The sequence below is a fragment of the Diaporthe batatas genome (assembly GCF_019321695.1).
Source record: "Diaporthe batatas strain CRI 302-4 chromosome Unknown Contig00002, whole genome shotgun sequence".
Classification (NCBI taxonomy): domain Eukaryota; kingdom Fungi; phylum Ascomycota; class Sordariomycetes; order Diaporthales; family Diaporthaceae; genus Diaporthe; species Diaporthe batatas.
This window is the reverse complement of record NW_025408549.1, coordinates 2,708,767-2,723,062: the sequence shown is the minus strand read 5'-3', so window position 1 is coordinate 2,723,062 and position 14,296 is coordinate 2,708,767. Positions and strand designations below refer to the sequence as shown.

The 14,296-nt window shown below is 53.4% G+C and overlaps 6 protein-coding genes across 6 annotated transcripts; 3 read left to right on the top strand and 3 right to left on the bottom strand.

The window, feature by feature from the left end:
• Positions 1 to 641: 641 nt before the first annotated feature.
• Positions 642 to 1,878, top strand: KVR01_001589 (uncharacterized protein; the record flags this gene model as incomplete). The annotated part of the gene is made up of 3 exons (XM_044790830.1): positions 642 to 753; positions 811 to 1,499; positions 1,605 to 1,878. Exons 1-3 carry the CDS (start codon positions 742 to 744, stop codon positions 1,876 to 1,878), a joined length of 975 nt encoding a protein of 324 aa, XP_044649544.1. The 5' UTR covers positions 642 to 741.
• Positions 1,879 to 2,235: 357 nt separating this feature from the next.
• Positions 2,236 to 2,847, bottom strand: KVR01_001675 (uncharacterized protein; the record flags this gene model as incomplete). Its single annotated transcript, XM_044781232.1, has 2 exons — positions 2,236 to 2,446; positions 2,492 to 2,847. 2 exons carry the CDS (start codon positions 2,845 to 2,847, stop codon positions 2,236 to 2,238), a joined length of 567 nt encoding a protein of 188 aa, XP_044649630.1.
• A 743-nt stretch (positions 2,848 to 3,590) lies between these two features.
• Positions 3,591 to 4,789, top strand: KVR01_001926 (uncharacterized protein; the record flags this gene model as incomplete). The annotated part of the gene is made up of 1 exon (XM_044782164.1): positions 3,591 to 4,789. Exon 1 carries the CDS (start codon positions 3,617 to 3,619, stop codon positions 4,787 to 4,789), a length of 1,173 nt encoding a protein of 390 aa, XP_044649881.1. The 5' UTR covers positions 3,591 to 3,616.
• A 145-nt stretch (positions 4,790 to 4,934) lies between these two features.
• Positions 4,935 to 6,429, bottom strand: KVR01_001649 (uncharacterized protein). Its single transcript, XM_044789559.1, has 3 exons — positions 5,747 to 6,429; positions 5,380 to 5,698; positions 4,935 to 5,319 (listed from the first exon to the last, which is right to left on the bottom strand). Exons 1-3 carry the CDS (start codon positions 6,142 to 6,144, stop codon positions 5,089 to 5,091), a joined length of 948 nt encoding a protein of 315 aa, XP_044649604.1. The 5' UTR covers positions 6,145 to 6,429; the 3' UTR covers positions 4,935 to 5,088.
• A 1,592-nt stretch (positions 6,430 to 8,021) lies between these two features.
• Positions 8,022 to 10,065, top strand: KVR01_001851 (uncharacterized protein; the record flags this gene model as incomplete). Its single annotated transcript, XM_044789769.1, has 7 exons — positions 8,022 to 8,180; positions 8,241 to 8,531; positions 8,585 to 8,648; positions 8,730 to 9,122; positions 9,206 to 9,603; positions 9,675 to 9,815; positions 9,907 to 10,065. The coding sequence occupies 7 exons, from the start codon at positions 8,022 to 8,024 to the stop codon at positions 10,063 to 10,065; spliced, it is 1,605 nt and encodes a 534-aa protein (XP_044649806.1).
• A 313-nt stretch (positions 10,066 to 10,378) lies between these two features.
• On the bottom strand, positions 10,379 to 13,360 carry KVR01_001447 (uncharacterized protein). Its single transcript, XM_044787961.1, has 4 exons — positions 12,606 to 13,360; positions 11,929 to 12,507; positions 11,038 to 11,853; positions 10,379 to 10,961 (listed from the first exon to the last, which is right to left on the bottom strand). Exons 1-4 carry the CDS (start codon positions 12,703 to 12,705, stop codon positions 10,558 to 10,560), a joined length of 1,899 nt encoding a protein of 632 aa, XP_044649402.1. The 5' UTR covers positions 12,706 to 13,360; the 3' UTR covers positions 10,379 to 10,557.
• Between the last annotated feature and the right edge of the window lie 936 nt (positions 13,361 to 14,296).

Below are 14,296 nucleotides of genomic sequence, written 5' to 3'. Positions count from 1 at the left end.
ATCTTGATTTGGAGCAGATCCGCCCCAAACCCACAACGTCAGTCGTAAGCCAGTCAATGCCAGGTTGTGCGATGGAGGCCGGTGGCAACTGCTCGTGCCTTTACACCGTTCCAGTTTGTGCAAGCACTGGCTTGGGATGAAGTACAGAAACTCGGAGGAAACCTGGCCCGGAACTCTCATTTCTGAATTCCTGTGGTTCTAGTCAATGCTCTATTCGGATCATCTATGAGTGAACATATCCTTCAATGTTCCCAGGGTGATTACTTGGCTTGCCGCAGACGTTCCCCGTGCCGTGTGCGTCACCAGGGTAACTTGAACGTATTGCCATGGGTGATAGCCTAAGCTGGTCATGTTGTTTGTAGGCTTTGTATGTAACAGAGCAAGGCTGAATGGCATCGTAGAGTACTCAGTGCTTATTTTAGTGAGGCGTTAAAATTTGACATCAACGGGGTGGGCCAATGAGGAAGAGCTGTGGTTTGTCAGCGCCGAGTAGCGAGAGCCTGTTGATGCGGGACCTACGGACCCCTAGGGCTTATGCAGTGCATCGGGGGATTTCAAAGCATGTGAAATCGAGACATTTGAGTGCTCAAGTGGGATTCGGGGGCTCAGGGGCGGGGCCGAGTGCGGAAATGGCAACATATAAAACAGCCCGACTCAACAGCGACGGTCTACAATCTTGACAACCCTTGGGAAGTTGTGACGGACTGCAATCAGTATCGAAAACAGACTAACATAGATACGATGGCAGATAAAGTGAGGCTTTACCCTTCACCCAGCTAGTTTCAAGAACCACTAGCTGACGTCCACCAGCCTTACCAGGAGAACGGGCATTTCACACGTCCCGCAAGTACCTTTCGGAATTTCGTTTCCAAAGCAGCCGGATCCAAGTACCCGCCAGAACCAAATCGCTATGCGTTATACTTGTCCCCCGGCTGTCCTTGGGCACACCGCACTCTCATCGTGCGTAAGCTCAAGGGGCTTGAGTCCATCATTGACCTGTACTTGTTGAAGATGCACATGGGCCCCGAGGGTTGGTTATTTGACGGAGAGGACCCGCTGCACCCGAGCTTCACCAAGATCAAGCAGCTCTACGAGCACGCAGACCCAAATTTCAAGGGCCGCTACACGGTCCCGGTGCTGTGGGACAAGAAAACAGATACCATGGTGAACAACGAAAGCTCTGAGATAATCCGGATGTTCTACTCGGAATTCGACGACCTCCTGCCGAAGCACCTGCGCGAGAGCACCACGGAGGCGGCAGGCGGCGGCATGTTCCCCGAGAGGCTGAGGGGCGAGATTGAGGAGATGAACGAATGGGTGTACAACACGGTAAACAACGGTGTGTACAAGACCGGGTTTGCGACCAGCCAGGAGGCTTACGAAGCCAACCTATATCCCTTGTTCGAGTCGCTCGACAGGCTGGAGGACATCTTGGCCAAGCACGGCAAGCCATACCTCTTTGGCGATCACATCACTGAGGCAGATGTCCGGCTGTACACGTGAGTATACGAAAACCCTCCCACCCCTCTTTCTGTGTTGTCCGCGGAGCGTGCCATTTCTAGATCAAGAACAAGTGATCTGATATACACCAGGACTCTTGTCAGATTCGACGTTGCATATCACAGTGTATTTATGTGCAACAGGAAATCGATCCGCCACGACTATCCAAACCTGTACCTGTGGCTGCGTAGGCTCTATTGGGACAGGGATGAGCAGGGACAGGCCCACGGGGCTTTCTATGAGACGACGGAGCCGTACTTGAAATACTACGGGCAGGGCTACGCTGCGGCAAGAAATAAGGTTGTATTCCAGGACAAAGTGCCCTTAATTGTTGCGGCTGGGCCTGCCATTCTGATAGATCCTTTGCCCCAGGCCTAAGGTAGAACGTAAGATGGGGACTTTCCAACAGAAAAGGAAGGATGAGGGTAATTACCCAGTAGAAAGGCCAATATGAGAAGCCCACTGGCGTCTTACAGCTGCCTCATTTATCAAACCTCGCACCGTCATGGTGAGCAATGACATCCTTGCGCACTTCTAATTCCGAAAGTTGGTGATTTGGCTTAGATTACTCATTGGCGGTGATCACCGTCTTCTTAACTGAACGTGCTGTAGACAAGGCTGGCGTCTGATATCTAAACATAGGACATTTGAGTGCCACACCGGTTAACATCTGGCAGATTGGCACATCTATCATGCTATTGGAGGATAGACCTGATCTATGCACACAATAAGCGTCTACCGGCGTATTTCCTTCTTCATGAACGACGCCAGGAGGAACCTCCCGGTAGGCCTGCTCTCTCGCTCGGGATAGGCAGGCTTTTCCTCGTAAGTAACGTATCCCATGCGCGCATACCAGTCCTCGTTGGTCGCACCCTTCTGGCTGGGCCACGTCCCAGTGAGCTTGTTATACTCCAGCCGCATCTCCTCGTCCTCAGAGTACCGCTTACTCAAAGTGTCGATCAGGAGGGTTCTGCATTGCTCAGAGCCGTACGGCTCCGTAGTAGCCATCTTCTCAACAGCCTGGAAAGCTGCGCGGGCGAGTCCGCCGCCTCGGTGCTCTGGTAGGATGAACAGGTCTGCGATCTTAAGGCTCGATGGATCATCGCTGATCCTGTCAAGCGAGACGTGGCCTGCTCTCAGGTCGGGATTCGCGATCGGCTTGATCCAGAAGAGTGTTGTTGTTCGTGCCTCAGCTCTTGCCTTCCACGAGACCATATCACTCGGCCTTGTCTTCCAGCCGCATATTTTGCGCTGGCGGAGGAGCTGGTCCACTTGAGATTGGTCATGAAGGTTTGCGGCCTCCAAGATACACTTCGGCTGGGCTTGTGTAATCGGCATGGTAGGCATGGGTCTCTGCAGTGAGCCTTGGAGGAATATGGGCTTCAAACTTTCAGGGTCCTTAACGAAGGCAAGCTGTCTTATATTTGCGGAAAAGCTTTCTGTGTACCTAGGCAAGGAAGGTTCTGCCAGAGGCCAGAGGACAAGCGGGCTTACGACCAAGAGCTTTGAATCGATTCAAACAAGCGATAACGGAAGTTCAGCTAGAAATTCATGCCGGTTAGAGCTTCTGTAGTTCTATCCAATGACTCATGAGACTCTCTCGGCCGAGGATTGTCGGCGATTCACCAAGTTTGCACCCTAAGAGAATACGGCCTAGCATGTTTGTGGATCTAACACAGTGCCAGTGGTTTCAAGGACTCCGCAATACAATATGGTAGATTCTCTAAAGTCTTGAGTTGTTTCGTTTCTGACTGTGAAGGTGAATTCAAACGTGGATAATTCATGGCTGGATCACATCAGTAAACAAAGCAGGCATTAGCTTCAGAAGTTTCGAACATTGCTTCAACATTAGCTGCGGGAGAATACTACTGCATAGCTGACAAGCGCCAAGTCATTAGATCCTCGTGGCCCTTTGTTTGGCGCATAGTAGGTATGGATGGCGCCTAATCATAACAAGGGCGCACGCGGGGTTCAGCTGAAGCGGATCTACCGTGACGTTGTCTAAAAGCTACCGTCATCACGCACACGATCATCCTTGGATACTCACAACGTCTTTCACCAAAAAGCAAACCAGAAGAAATAATTTTATTGTCGGCCTCAACCTGGTATCATAGAAATGGCAGACTCAGACGACCCTGTCCAAATCACAGCCCAGTGCCTTTGCAAACAACACACACATACCGCAGTGGTGCCACGCTCGTCTCTTCCCTTGATAGCGACAGCATGCCACTGCACATCTTGCAGGAGGTGCACCGGAGCGCTGTACAGCTCTGCAGTCTTAAAGTGGCCCGGCGATGACAGCGCGATCCGCGATTCGAGCCTGAAGAGGTACGACTTCTCAGACCACCTCACGGTACTCTTCTGCGGGACATGCTCCAGCCCCATGTTCTTTGAAATGCACGGCGGAAGAAGTTCAAACCCCAAGGGTGCGCTAGTAGGCCAATATGGTGTTATGACAGGGGCCCTATCCAATGATGGGCCAGACGGCTTAGTGAGGATTGAAAATCACGTCTTCGTGGGGGATACCAAGGATGGCGGTATGAGCATGTTTATGCGGACGCCAAATGGCGACGGCAAGGAGGCGAGGAGATGGATGGGTCTTGCCTCTAAGAGCGAGGAAGTTGCCTTTGGCTGGCCAGCAGGGCAGGCGTCAGAGACGGAGGCCCAGAATAAGGCTGTTGAGATTCCTATTCGCTGCCACTGCGGCGGTGTGGATCTGAGTTATCAGCGGGAGAAAGCGGAGGAGGAGTTCCAGTCGAAAGAGAAGTCGGAGCTGCCATGGTTCGTTCATCCGGAGACGAATAAGCTCATGGCTTCTATCGACCCGTGCGACTCGTGCCGAATGTCCTCAGGCGTAGATTTCTGGCCCTGGACATTCGTCTTGCTCAGGCACATCGGCTTCGCTTCCAAGACGAGCGGCGATAACGCCAGCTTTCCGGACGGTACCGGAGACCTGAAGACAGCTGTTTCAAAGAAGGGGCCAGACCGGGATCCAAGGCTGGGCACGCTGGAGTACTTCGCCAGCTCAGAAGACGTACAGCGGTACTTTTGCTCCCGCTGCTCGGCTAGTGTATTCTATGCTTTGGACGAAAGACCAGAAATGGTCGATTTGGCGGTGGGCCTGCTTGACTCTGAAGATGGCGCGAGAGCTGAGAGTCTGCTGTGCTGGTCGATGGTGAAGACACTCCCGAAATTGATGTGGAGGGATGACATGCTGGCCGGGTGGAGAAAGCACTGGCTCGAGTCTGTCGAGGCTGGAGCGGAGGCATATAGGAAAGGTATTAAATGATTCAACATTGGGCGATGATGGCATTGATGGGCAAAATACTAGGAAGCGACCATTTCGAGGCCCCGAGGACGATGCATGCTGGGTTCGCTCAATGCTGTATGCCCACCGGTAGGATTCGGTCTTCATATATGGATCACTCAGCTGGTTCAAGATAACAAACGCGTGTATTGTTTCTATGATCTTGGCAAAGCACACGACTCTATTTATATCAGACAAATCCGTGCCCAGAGAGTTCTATAATTCGTGTCTCATGTCACCGCGCGCCGTATGTCACAACTGACCTCATTTTGATTTCAGCTTCAAATGTTCTCAGCCTGCAATTGCGTAATGATGCCGCGACCAGCCAAAGCGCCACCGCAGATCGCAGTTGGAACAATCTTTTCTTGGGTTGCTGCATCTCCACACGCAAATACACCTCGCACGCTTGTCTCATTGTATGGCAAGCTGACCTGGATTTCTCCCTGTCGGCCAGTCTCAAGGCCGAGCTGCTTCGCAAAAGGCCCATTGATCTCGACCGGTGGATGATAAACCTGTAGTCATCATTAGACGGCTGATGGCTTCAGTTTGATACAGTGTCACTCTAGACTTACAATATAAGACTCCTCAAATTGAGTCCCATCATCTAGCGTCACCATGAGTTGTGAGGTGTCGTCAGAAAGCATTCTGATACTCCTGATGCGACGGTTTTCGATGGTTACTCTTGCCTCAAAATCTGGTCTCCAGGCACTGGTCTTGATCTTGGAAGCGAGTGCTTCCTCGCCATTGGTGTAGACCCGCAGATTCTTTGAGAGCTGCAGTGCCGTGTTGCCCACCTCGGTGACCGCTTCCATGTTGTCGAACATCTCAAAGGCAAACAGGCCAGCTGATGTGCCTTGGTCTTCATATCCGTGGCAGAAAAGATCCGGAAAACTAGCATCAAGTTAGCCTTGACGACCTTGTGCTTGGGTGTTGACTCACACTCCGCGGCCCCAGCAGAAATCAAAGCCCTCGATCTGGGGCAGGACGTCCTTCACGCCGGTCGCGATGACCACCTTTCTCCCCTCGTAAACGTGACCCCACCCGTCCATAGCCTCAAAATTGCCATTTTCAAGCTTCTTGATTGTTTCAATGTAGGCCCTCTTGAATTCCACTGTGTCGTATCGCCTCAGTATATCACCTTTGGCTTTCATCCTGTAGGCCTCCGGGGCCAAATAGTCGCATGCCGGGACGCCATACATGTGGTGTGCTCGTGCGTTGCGGTAGACGCCTGAGTCAAACAGAATGCCGGTCCCCAGTTGTCTTACGATGGTGGATGCCACCGCCAAACCTGCAGGGCCACCCCCGATTATCAAGACATCAACAACCTTTGGAGCCATGAGGTAAAAATTGCGTTCAGCGGTGACAGTTGATATAGGAATCACAGGTGGGTAGATTTGTGTGTTGGATGTTATTGTTATGCCGCTCTGCTTGCCGGTGTATAATAATAAGTGTTGTGAACGTTGGACACTCCACAAGCAGATCCATGCCCGTGGACGACGGCGACACAAGACTTTTTATATATCACCTGGTTGTGATCATGTGGACAGCACAGTCAGCTCCTTTCGGACATGTCTTACGTTCTCTCCCCGACACTCCGTCTGGAACAGTGACTCGGGTGATCCGCAACGGGGTGATTTTCGGTGACTTCCGGGGTCAGAGGAGTGTCCTGACCCGCAAAATGCTGTGCGGCTGGGGTTCAGCGGGCCGACCCCGCGCCTCCGTCTCCAGACGTGACCCCGTCTCCATATGCTCGCCCGCATTGGCCTCAAATATTTTTGGTCCGCAAGATTTTGCTGGTCACGGCGCCAGAGAAATTAGTGCCAATGTACTTGGAGATGCTACAAGTCACAAAAGATATCGAAGCGCCAGGTTGTGTTTTTAGTGCCGATATGTCCGTGGTCGATTCAAATCAGGTGATTCCGGGATCCCCGGCTGACTGGCCTTTCTAAAGTTCTCGTACTGTACAGAACACCAACAGCACATAAGAAGAGATGCAGGGGGGCGCCACAGAGCGCAATAAATCGCGCAGGGACTCAGCACTGTTGCGACCAACAAGACGTATTCCATATTATCATTTACCGCCGTTGAATCCCCTTTTCACGTCCGTTCGGCATTCCTGGTCAGAGTAATGATATTGATCTAGACCAGTCAGGTGGTTTCGTTTTTAATCCCCATACATGTAAAATGTACGTGGCGCCTTCATACAGTGGTAAACGCTCAAGACCCAGCGTCTGAAGAAATACAGTGCCAATAACAGTGGAAAGAGAATACAGTACTAGACCAGTCAATGGAACATAAATTAGGCAAATTTCTGCCCAAAGCACCTGGTTAGGGATGGGTTTTGCAATGTCGTTGCACTCAGCAGTGCGAGGACTCAGGACGCAGTGAATTGATCCACCTCGGCATGGTCACTCAGGGAGTGACATCGAGTCTAGGTACCACGGTGGTGGTTCAGCAGTGCTGTCAGCAGTGCTGCGTAAAAGCTTCAGCAGTGCGAAAAAACAAAGCTCCTATTGGTGCTTTTGAGTATCACGCACACCGGGACGTGCTCAAGAAAGCCAGCCCGTAGAACTGTCCTGCGCTCGACTTTCGGCTTCAACAGCTGCCCAGGTGGTCTAATCCTACTTAAAGGCCAAACGCTCTGTTGGCCCTTGACAGCCCATCGCCGTATAAACTGATTCTATCATGTTGCTCGAAAACGTTCGGCATACTCAATTTGATGTCAATGTTGCATTATATGAAGTACGACGTAGAGACTCTGACGGAAGCGTGTAATATACTCTGCATGGAACTATAATTAGCCAAACTTTCAGTTCACTCAGTAAGTCTATAGGGTAGGAGCTCTTCCCCGCAGTGCAACACCCGGTAGTGCTCTGAAGCTTTACTTGTGGCACTCAATGTTGGTGCTCAAGCGTACAATTTGAATTTGACTCGTGCCAAATATGGATTTCCTTTCTCATGCTTCTACAGTAAGCTTTCGGGCGTAAGATGTTTGGCAATTTACTGTCCATCGTAGCTTCAAATGTTCCGTCCACACGGGAAGCATGAGCCTAAATGGTAGTGTAAGGTTTTGGGTGCCATGTGTGATGGCGACTACATAAAGAGGAGCACCCGGCCTTCTGCACGCGCTGGTCTTTCGCGGCTCACTCCGTCAGAGAGTCCCTTTTCTAGAGTCTTAGATATACTCAAACATCCAAGGCTTCTCATTTTCACTATGGTAACGATCGCAGATAATGGAGTCCCAAAGCAGGACCGAATGACGAACCACTGGCGATGTCTACTCAGTTGCTCGGTCGTGGCGCTCACAGCGATGCTGTACGGTGTTGATGTGATTATCATTGACACACTGCAAGCAATGCCTGGATTTCTAGAGGTATGCCCTATTGTCTGTAGTCCTCCGCCTCAAAGATAGTAATCGAGCAGCTCTACACAGGTCTTCGGAAATCGCGACCCTACAACTCCGATGGGATGGAATATATCGCCTCTGCGTCAACAACTCTTTGGCACGCTGTTGGTACTTGGTAACATTCTCTCCAGTGCACTTTCGGGACTTGTATCCCATTACATTGGCAGGAGAGCATCGATATGGGTCGGTTGCGTTTTCCTCAATCTGGCGACTGCCGTCATGATGGTGGTTAATACGATTGGTGGCATATACGCTGCAAGATTCCTCGTCGGTGTCGCGCAAGGGCTGTTGTACACGTTCTTTAATCTCTATCTTCAAGTCCGTTCCTTCTTCCCTCCATCCAATCCAACAGACACTGACCATTTCCCTAGGAGTGTGCACCGGCTAGGTATCGTGGGCTGATGTTGTCAGTATCTGGCTGCGCTTTAATCTTCGGTATGTGCACTAACCTCTCAAGATACCCTACTCCCTCTACACGACATACGTGAGCGGTTGTCTAACTGTCGGGCTCTTTAGGCATCCTTGTGGGAAGCATCGTCTCCAATTACTCCGTCAAGTTGTCCGGTCGCCCGCAATACCAAGTTCCTCTGGGGGCATCGCTTGTTATCTCGGTTATCTTCATGTTTGGAGGCATTTTTACAGTCCCAGAGTCACCGAGATGGTTTTTGCTACAGAACAGGGAAGACAAGGCGAGAAAGTCACTCAGAGCCCTCAGCCCGAAGACCGAATCGGAGGAGAACATCAACATTGAGCTATCATTTATGAAGTCAGCCATCGAGGAGGAGAGGCGTCTCGCCCAAGGCGTAGCATTCATGGACGTCTTCCGGCATCCTGTGGATCGAAGACGAACCCTTCTTGTCCTCGGGACGAGCATGCTGAGCCCTATCACTGGCACAACCTGGCACGGAAGTAAGTGTTCCGAGCCGGTGCACGCCCGACGAGCAGGTCGTGGTATTGCCGCCTGGCCAGCGCTGACCCTGTCCTTCCCACAGCGTACGGCACATACATGTTCCAAATGGCAGGCATCAAGAACCCATTTGAGCAAACAATTGGCCTCGCAGCGTCCGCCTTGGGCTTCTCCATCGTGACCGCCTGCGCAATCACAAAGATGGGCTACAGACGACCATGGCTGATCACGGGGCTGCTCATCTGTGCCGCTTGTAACATTGTGATGGCAGCAACCTATTCCGCCCGCCCGGGCAGCCGCGAGTCCGGCATCGTCACCATCTCTATGTTTCATCTGTTCAACCTGGGCTACATAGGTATGGTGCTCACTTTCTCGCGCCTGACCTGTGGGGAGCTGCCGTCGCAGCGCTTGCGGGCCTTGACATTAGGTCTGGCCTTCGGCGCTGCGGCTCTTGGGGAATGGGTCAGTAGTTTTATTGCTCCGGTAGGTCTCTCCTTGTTTCGATCGTATTCATCCTGTTGCCCACGAGAATAGACATCGTACTGATCGTACAGTACTTTCTCAACCCTGACGCTCTGGGCTGGAATGCCAAATTCGCATTTCTATGGGCTCCAGGTTGTGTCCTGGGAGCGATCTGGGTATACCTCTACCTTCCCGAGGTCAAAGACAGAAAGCTCGAGGAGATCGACGAGATGGTAAGAAAATGAAAATTTACAGGAGCTGCCTGTTACTGATTGCGATCAATCATTGCTGCTTGTATCGGACAGAGTGCTGACATCCGCACAGTTCGTAGCTCGACTACCTGCGAAGAAGTTCAGACAATATGAGTGCACAGGGATTGGTGCGTTGGTGGCTGAGAACGAAAGCAGCCCTAGTATTAACCAAACCGCGGACAAAAAGGATGAAGTAACGGTCTTCGCCAGGGCGGTCATCAATCCCGTCTAGAGCTCCCCGTCAATGGATGCCGACTGATAACAGCCCGGGGTAATGTCGTGAAGGTGATATATAAAGCACCAGCCCAATGGGGAGAAGCAAAATGACATCTCACACCCATTTTTGGCATGTCTCTACCGCTGTCGTCTCTGCCGCTGTCAACGGCTCAAGTACCGCAGTTGTTCTCCAACTTTCATGGCCTAGGGGAGTCTGCGGAAGATCCAAGAGTGAGCTACTGGAGACATTGAGGTGTGAACACCAGAGGGTCTTGCAGTCTCCATCAGATGCCGGAGAGCCAGTGCCACACATGTATTGCAAGGTTATGTCTGGTAAAACAAAATCTCCATTGGGTATCATCGAGATTGGTCATGTCGTAATCTAGCAGCTAAAGCAGCCTGGGACCTGAGTAGCCTCATGCCCAGGCAACATGTTGCAGTCGTATATCTTCATCATAGGTTTCTTCCATATCAAATTATTAAACCTCCCATGCAAATGTACTAATATCTAGTTCTTCTCGCCGAGCTTCTCCTCCTCCACCTCAGCGGCTACGGCGGCGTTCTGGCTGGTCGCGGTCCAGCGGCCGGCGAAGAAGTGAGCAAAGGCCCTGGTGGTGTTCTTGATGTTCTCGTTGACAATCTCCCGCGTGGGGCGCTCGAAGATGAGGTCGATCTCCTCCAGGGTCTTGTCCTTAGTCTCAGGCATGAAGAGGATCTGGTAGACCCAGCCGACGGCGGCGATGCCGCCGTAGAAGCCGAGGGTCAGACCGGTCCGGGTCATGGCGCGCTGCATCGCCGAGAAGTTGTAGGTGACGACGAAGGAGGCCAGGAAGAGAAGGGCGTCCGAGGTGGTCATGCCGTAGGATCGGAGGTAGGTGGGGTAGACTTCCGATGGGACGACCCATGTCAGACCTGGAGCACTCGCAGTCAGTCATCAAAGTTCCAAGCAAGTAATGTGGGACCATATCAGCGGGGAGGGGGGACCTACAGGCATAGCAACCGAAGAAGCTCATGTAGAGGACGAGACCGATGAGGTAGCACGCCATGGTCCCGTTCAGGCTTTGGATCTGGTAAGAAACACCAATAATGACGAGACCGATAAAGAAGCCAGGCAACATGACGTTGGCCCAGAAGCGACGTCCAAACTTCTCCATGAGGAAGATGGCAGGAATGGTACCGATAAGAAGCGATCCACCGCCGACGAGTGACATGTAGTTGGCTTTCTCATCGTCAAAGCCGATCTGGTTCATCAGGACGGACATGTAGTACATGATAGCGTTGACTCCGGTGAGCTGGCCGAGCAGAATCATGATGTTGGCGTAGACGAGGGCGCGGCGGGCACGGGGGACGGTGAAGAAGTCCATCCAGGGGAAGCGCTTGTTGCGGGCGCTCTCGCTGACAACGGTCTGCTCGTGCTGAACACCGACCTTCATGACGAAGAACTCCTCCTTGGCCTCGGCAGTGGTGACGCCGCGGATGCGCTTCCAGACCTTGTAGGCCTCGAGGACCTCTCCCTTGTGCATGAGGAAACGCGGGCTCTCAGGCAGGAAGAGCATCCCGAGGAACATGATGGTCGAGAAGACGAGGGAGGAGCCAAGGATGTACCGCCAGTTGCCCTCGACGTGCAGGAACATAGCCGCGACGGCGTAGCCGAGGACCTCACCGAGGGCGATATTGAACTGGTAGAGGGAGACGAGGTTGCCACGGATCCTGCGCTCGACAGTCTCGGCGACGTAGACTGGGACCGTACCGCCTTCGAGACCGACACCGAAACCGAGGATGACTCTAGCAGCAATAATCATGCCTTATAGGATTATTAGTTTTCTTTTCTGTCACACAAAGACATCGAGTCAGTGGAAGATGATTATAAAGGGCTTACCATAGTTCATTGCGCCGGCAGAGAGAGCACCACCAATAGTGTAGAGAACTGTAGATATGATGATGGCCATCTTCCTGCCGAAAAGCTCATTGGTAGTACCGAGGATCAAGGCGCCGCCGACAGCGCCGAGAGGCATAGCGGAGTTGACAAGACTGTTCTGCTCGGTGGTGAGGTGGAGGTCCTTTGGGAGGTACAGGTTGGCGCCCGAGATGAGGGACTGGTCGAGACCGGACAGGAGACCGCCCATGGATGCGAAGGCGACGATGACCCATGTGAAGTGCCTTGGGTCTTTGAACTGCAGGTGGAAGAAGCCGGTCTTGAGACCACCGGCAGCCTCGAGCTCGGTCTCCATCTCGTTGATGAGGGCGTCGATCTCGTAGCCGCCGGCCTGGGCCACGGCGAGAGCCTGAGCCTCGTCCATGGCGGGAATGTTGGCGGCCGTGACGGGGTTCTCCAGCTGGGCCTCCTGGAGCTTCTTCTTGCTCATGGTGGGCTGCACCGGGGCTGGCGACACGGAGTCGGCCATGATGGGTGGTGTGGAGGGTACGAAGGTCAGATGTAAATCACGATAGAAGAGGGCTGCTGACAGATCATCAACGATGAGCGTGTAGGACAGGGCGTACCAGTTATGGATGCTAACTGGGGAAAGGGCAGCCACCTGGTATTTGTACGCGTACCATGTTGTCGCACACGATATCCTGGGTGCGCGCTGATCGAGAACCAGAATTCGGGAGATGCCACTCTGTGCCCGCGCATCCTCACGTCAATGTCCAGCATTCACGTCATCCTTCTCAGATTCCAGACGGCATTGTGGGGACCTCAGCAAGGAGAATGGCCGAATGTCTGCACATGGGCACTGGGGTCCCCAGGGGGTGGTCGACCTTGCCAGGCTCGCATCTTCGTCGCTGTTTTGCTCGCCGTTTACCCCGGACGGACAGACGTGAGATGCCAGGCACACGACTCCTCTACCCCAGACGAACGAATGTTCTGCTGTGTGGGCTGTGGGTTGAGATGCTTCCAGCCTTCTCCGCGCCTTCTGCTGCAGCCTGCAGCCTGCAGGAAATTCCCTCGATTGATGATCCCAACGTAACAACGCAACCATGGGCCCATTTGCGCGCGTCACAGCCCGTCAGCACGGCATCGGGGCTCGTCGTTGAGGGGATTTCCCGGCTGCGGAAAAGTGCCTCTCAGCAGAACATGTGCAGAGATCGGGTGGCAATCCTGACTCGCCAGGATTGAAGACAGGGTAGACAGGGCCTGCACTGTACCACCGACTGTGTTCTGACGGGCGGGCAGCTGGCTGCCAGATCGGCCCAGAACGTGCACAGTAGGCGTCGGAGTGGGCTGTCCTGGTTGTGGGCTGGGAACATTGATTGAACCTCAGCAAGCAGACTCCCTGGGGCCGTGGGGAATGGCATGTTCTGTACGGAGTAGAGTAAACTGTGTGCAGCTGCTCTCAGGCTGTCAGGCTGCTCCTGCTCCAGGTCGAGAGCTGCCGACCCCAGAGCAGGGACCCCACCTTGCCCACGCCCCAAAAAAAAAGATCCTGCAAACAGTGGTTCCCACATGGGCGCACCACTTTTCTCCAGGTCGAGGATATGGATCACTTGACTCCACGAAAAACAAGGTGGGTAATCCCCAGACCGCGCACCCCGATCTTTGGGAAAACTCAAGTGTGAATTCAGGGGTGGGGGACACTCTTTGGATCGAGCACTTGCTCGCCAAAACATGCGGCCAAATGCCTGTCTTGCTCTACAGCACTGTTGCAGGACATAAAGGATGCCACCCTCCAAACCGCCCAGCAAGGGGAAAAAAAAATGAGGCTCAACCGATCGCCCGCGCCGCGCCACGCCACCCACGAGCCAAGCTGCGTCAAGGCTTCTCGCCAAGGCAATCAATCGGTCGTCGGCACGCCAGCCAAGGCGGCCCGCGGGTCTTTTTTCTTTCCCGTCAGGGGCTGACTCGCCTGCCAGGCCTGTCCAGACCAGTGGGTTTCCTGCTAAAAATCCCAGGTTCCCCAGGAGGACAGGAGGATTGATTGAACGGCCAGACGACCAACTGGGACCGACTCCTTCCAGTCCCACACATCGCCACTGTCCCGCCGAGGAGCGCCCGAGCCTAGCATCCGTGTTTGGCCGACCACGCCCGCTTCCACGGACTGCAGTCAACCTCGTCGTCGCAAGCACTGTGCTGCACAATCGCCGGTTTTGACCACATCTGGGGGCCCGTGGGGTTGTGCAGGTTCGATGTTGATGGGCTGTTTCGTGGTGGAGGTTGCGGTGCTCGCGCCGTGGCATGTTGGTCACTCGAGTCGGGAGTCGGGAGTCGGGAGTCTGATTCCGGTAGACGACCCGAGTCTTCCCTGGGT

Excerpts from the sequence above, each read along its gene's own strand:
- KVR01_001649 (XM_044789559.1), bottom strand. The coding sequence starts at position 6,144 with ATGGCTCCAAAGGTTGTTGATGTCTTGATAATCGGGGGTGGCCCTGCA. Across the intron at positions 5,699-5,746 it reads TTCTGCTGGGGCCGCGGAGT|TTTTCCGGATCTTTTCTGCC; the intron begins GTGAGTCAACAC and ends ACTTGATGCTAG. Across the intron at positions 5,320-5,379 it reads AATTTGAGGAGTCTTATATT|GTTTATCATCCACCGGTCGA; the intron begins GTAAGTCTAGAG and ends TGATGACTACAG.
- KVR01_001447 (XM_044787961.1), bottom strand. The coding sequence starts at position 12,705 with ATGCTGGACATTGACGTGAGGATGCGCGGGCACAGAGTGGCATCTCCC. Across the intron at positions 12,508-12,605 it reads ATATCGTGTGCGACAACATG|CCCTCTTCTATCGTGATTTA; the intron begins GTACGCGTACAA and ends ATCTGTCAGCAG. Across the intron at positions 10,962-11,037 it reads CTTCTTCGGTTGCTATGCCT|GTCTGACATGGGTCGTCCCA; the intron begins GTAGGTCCCCCC and ends CGAGTGCTCCAG.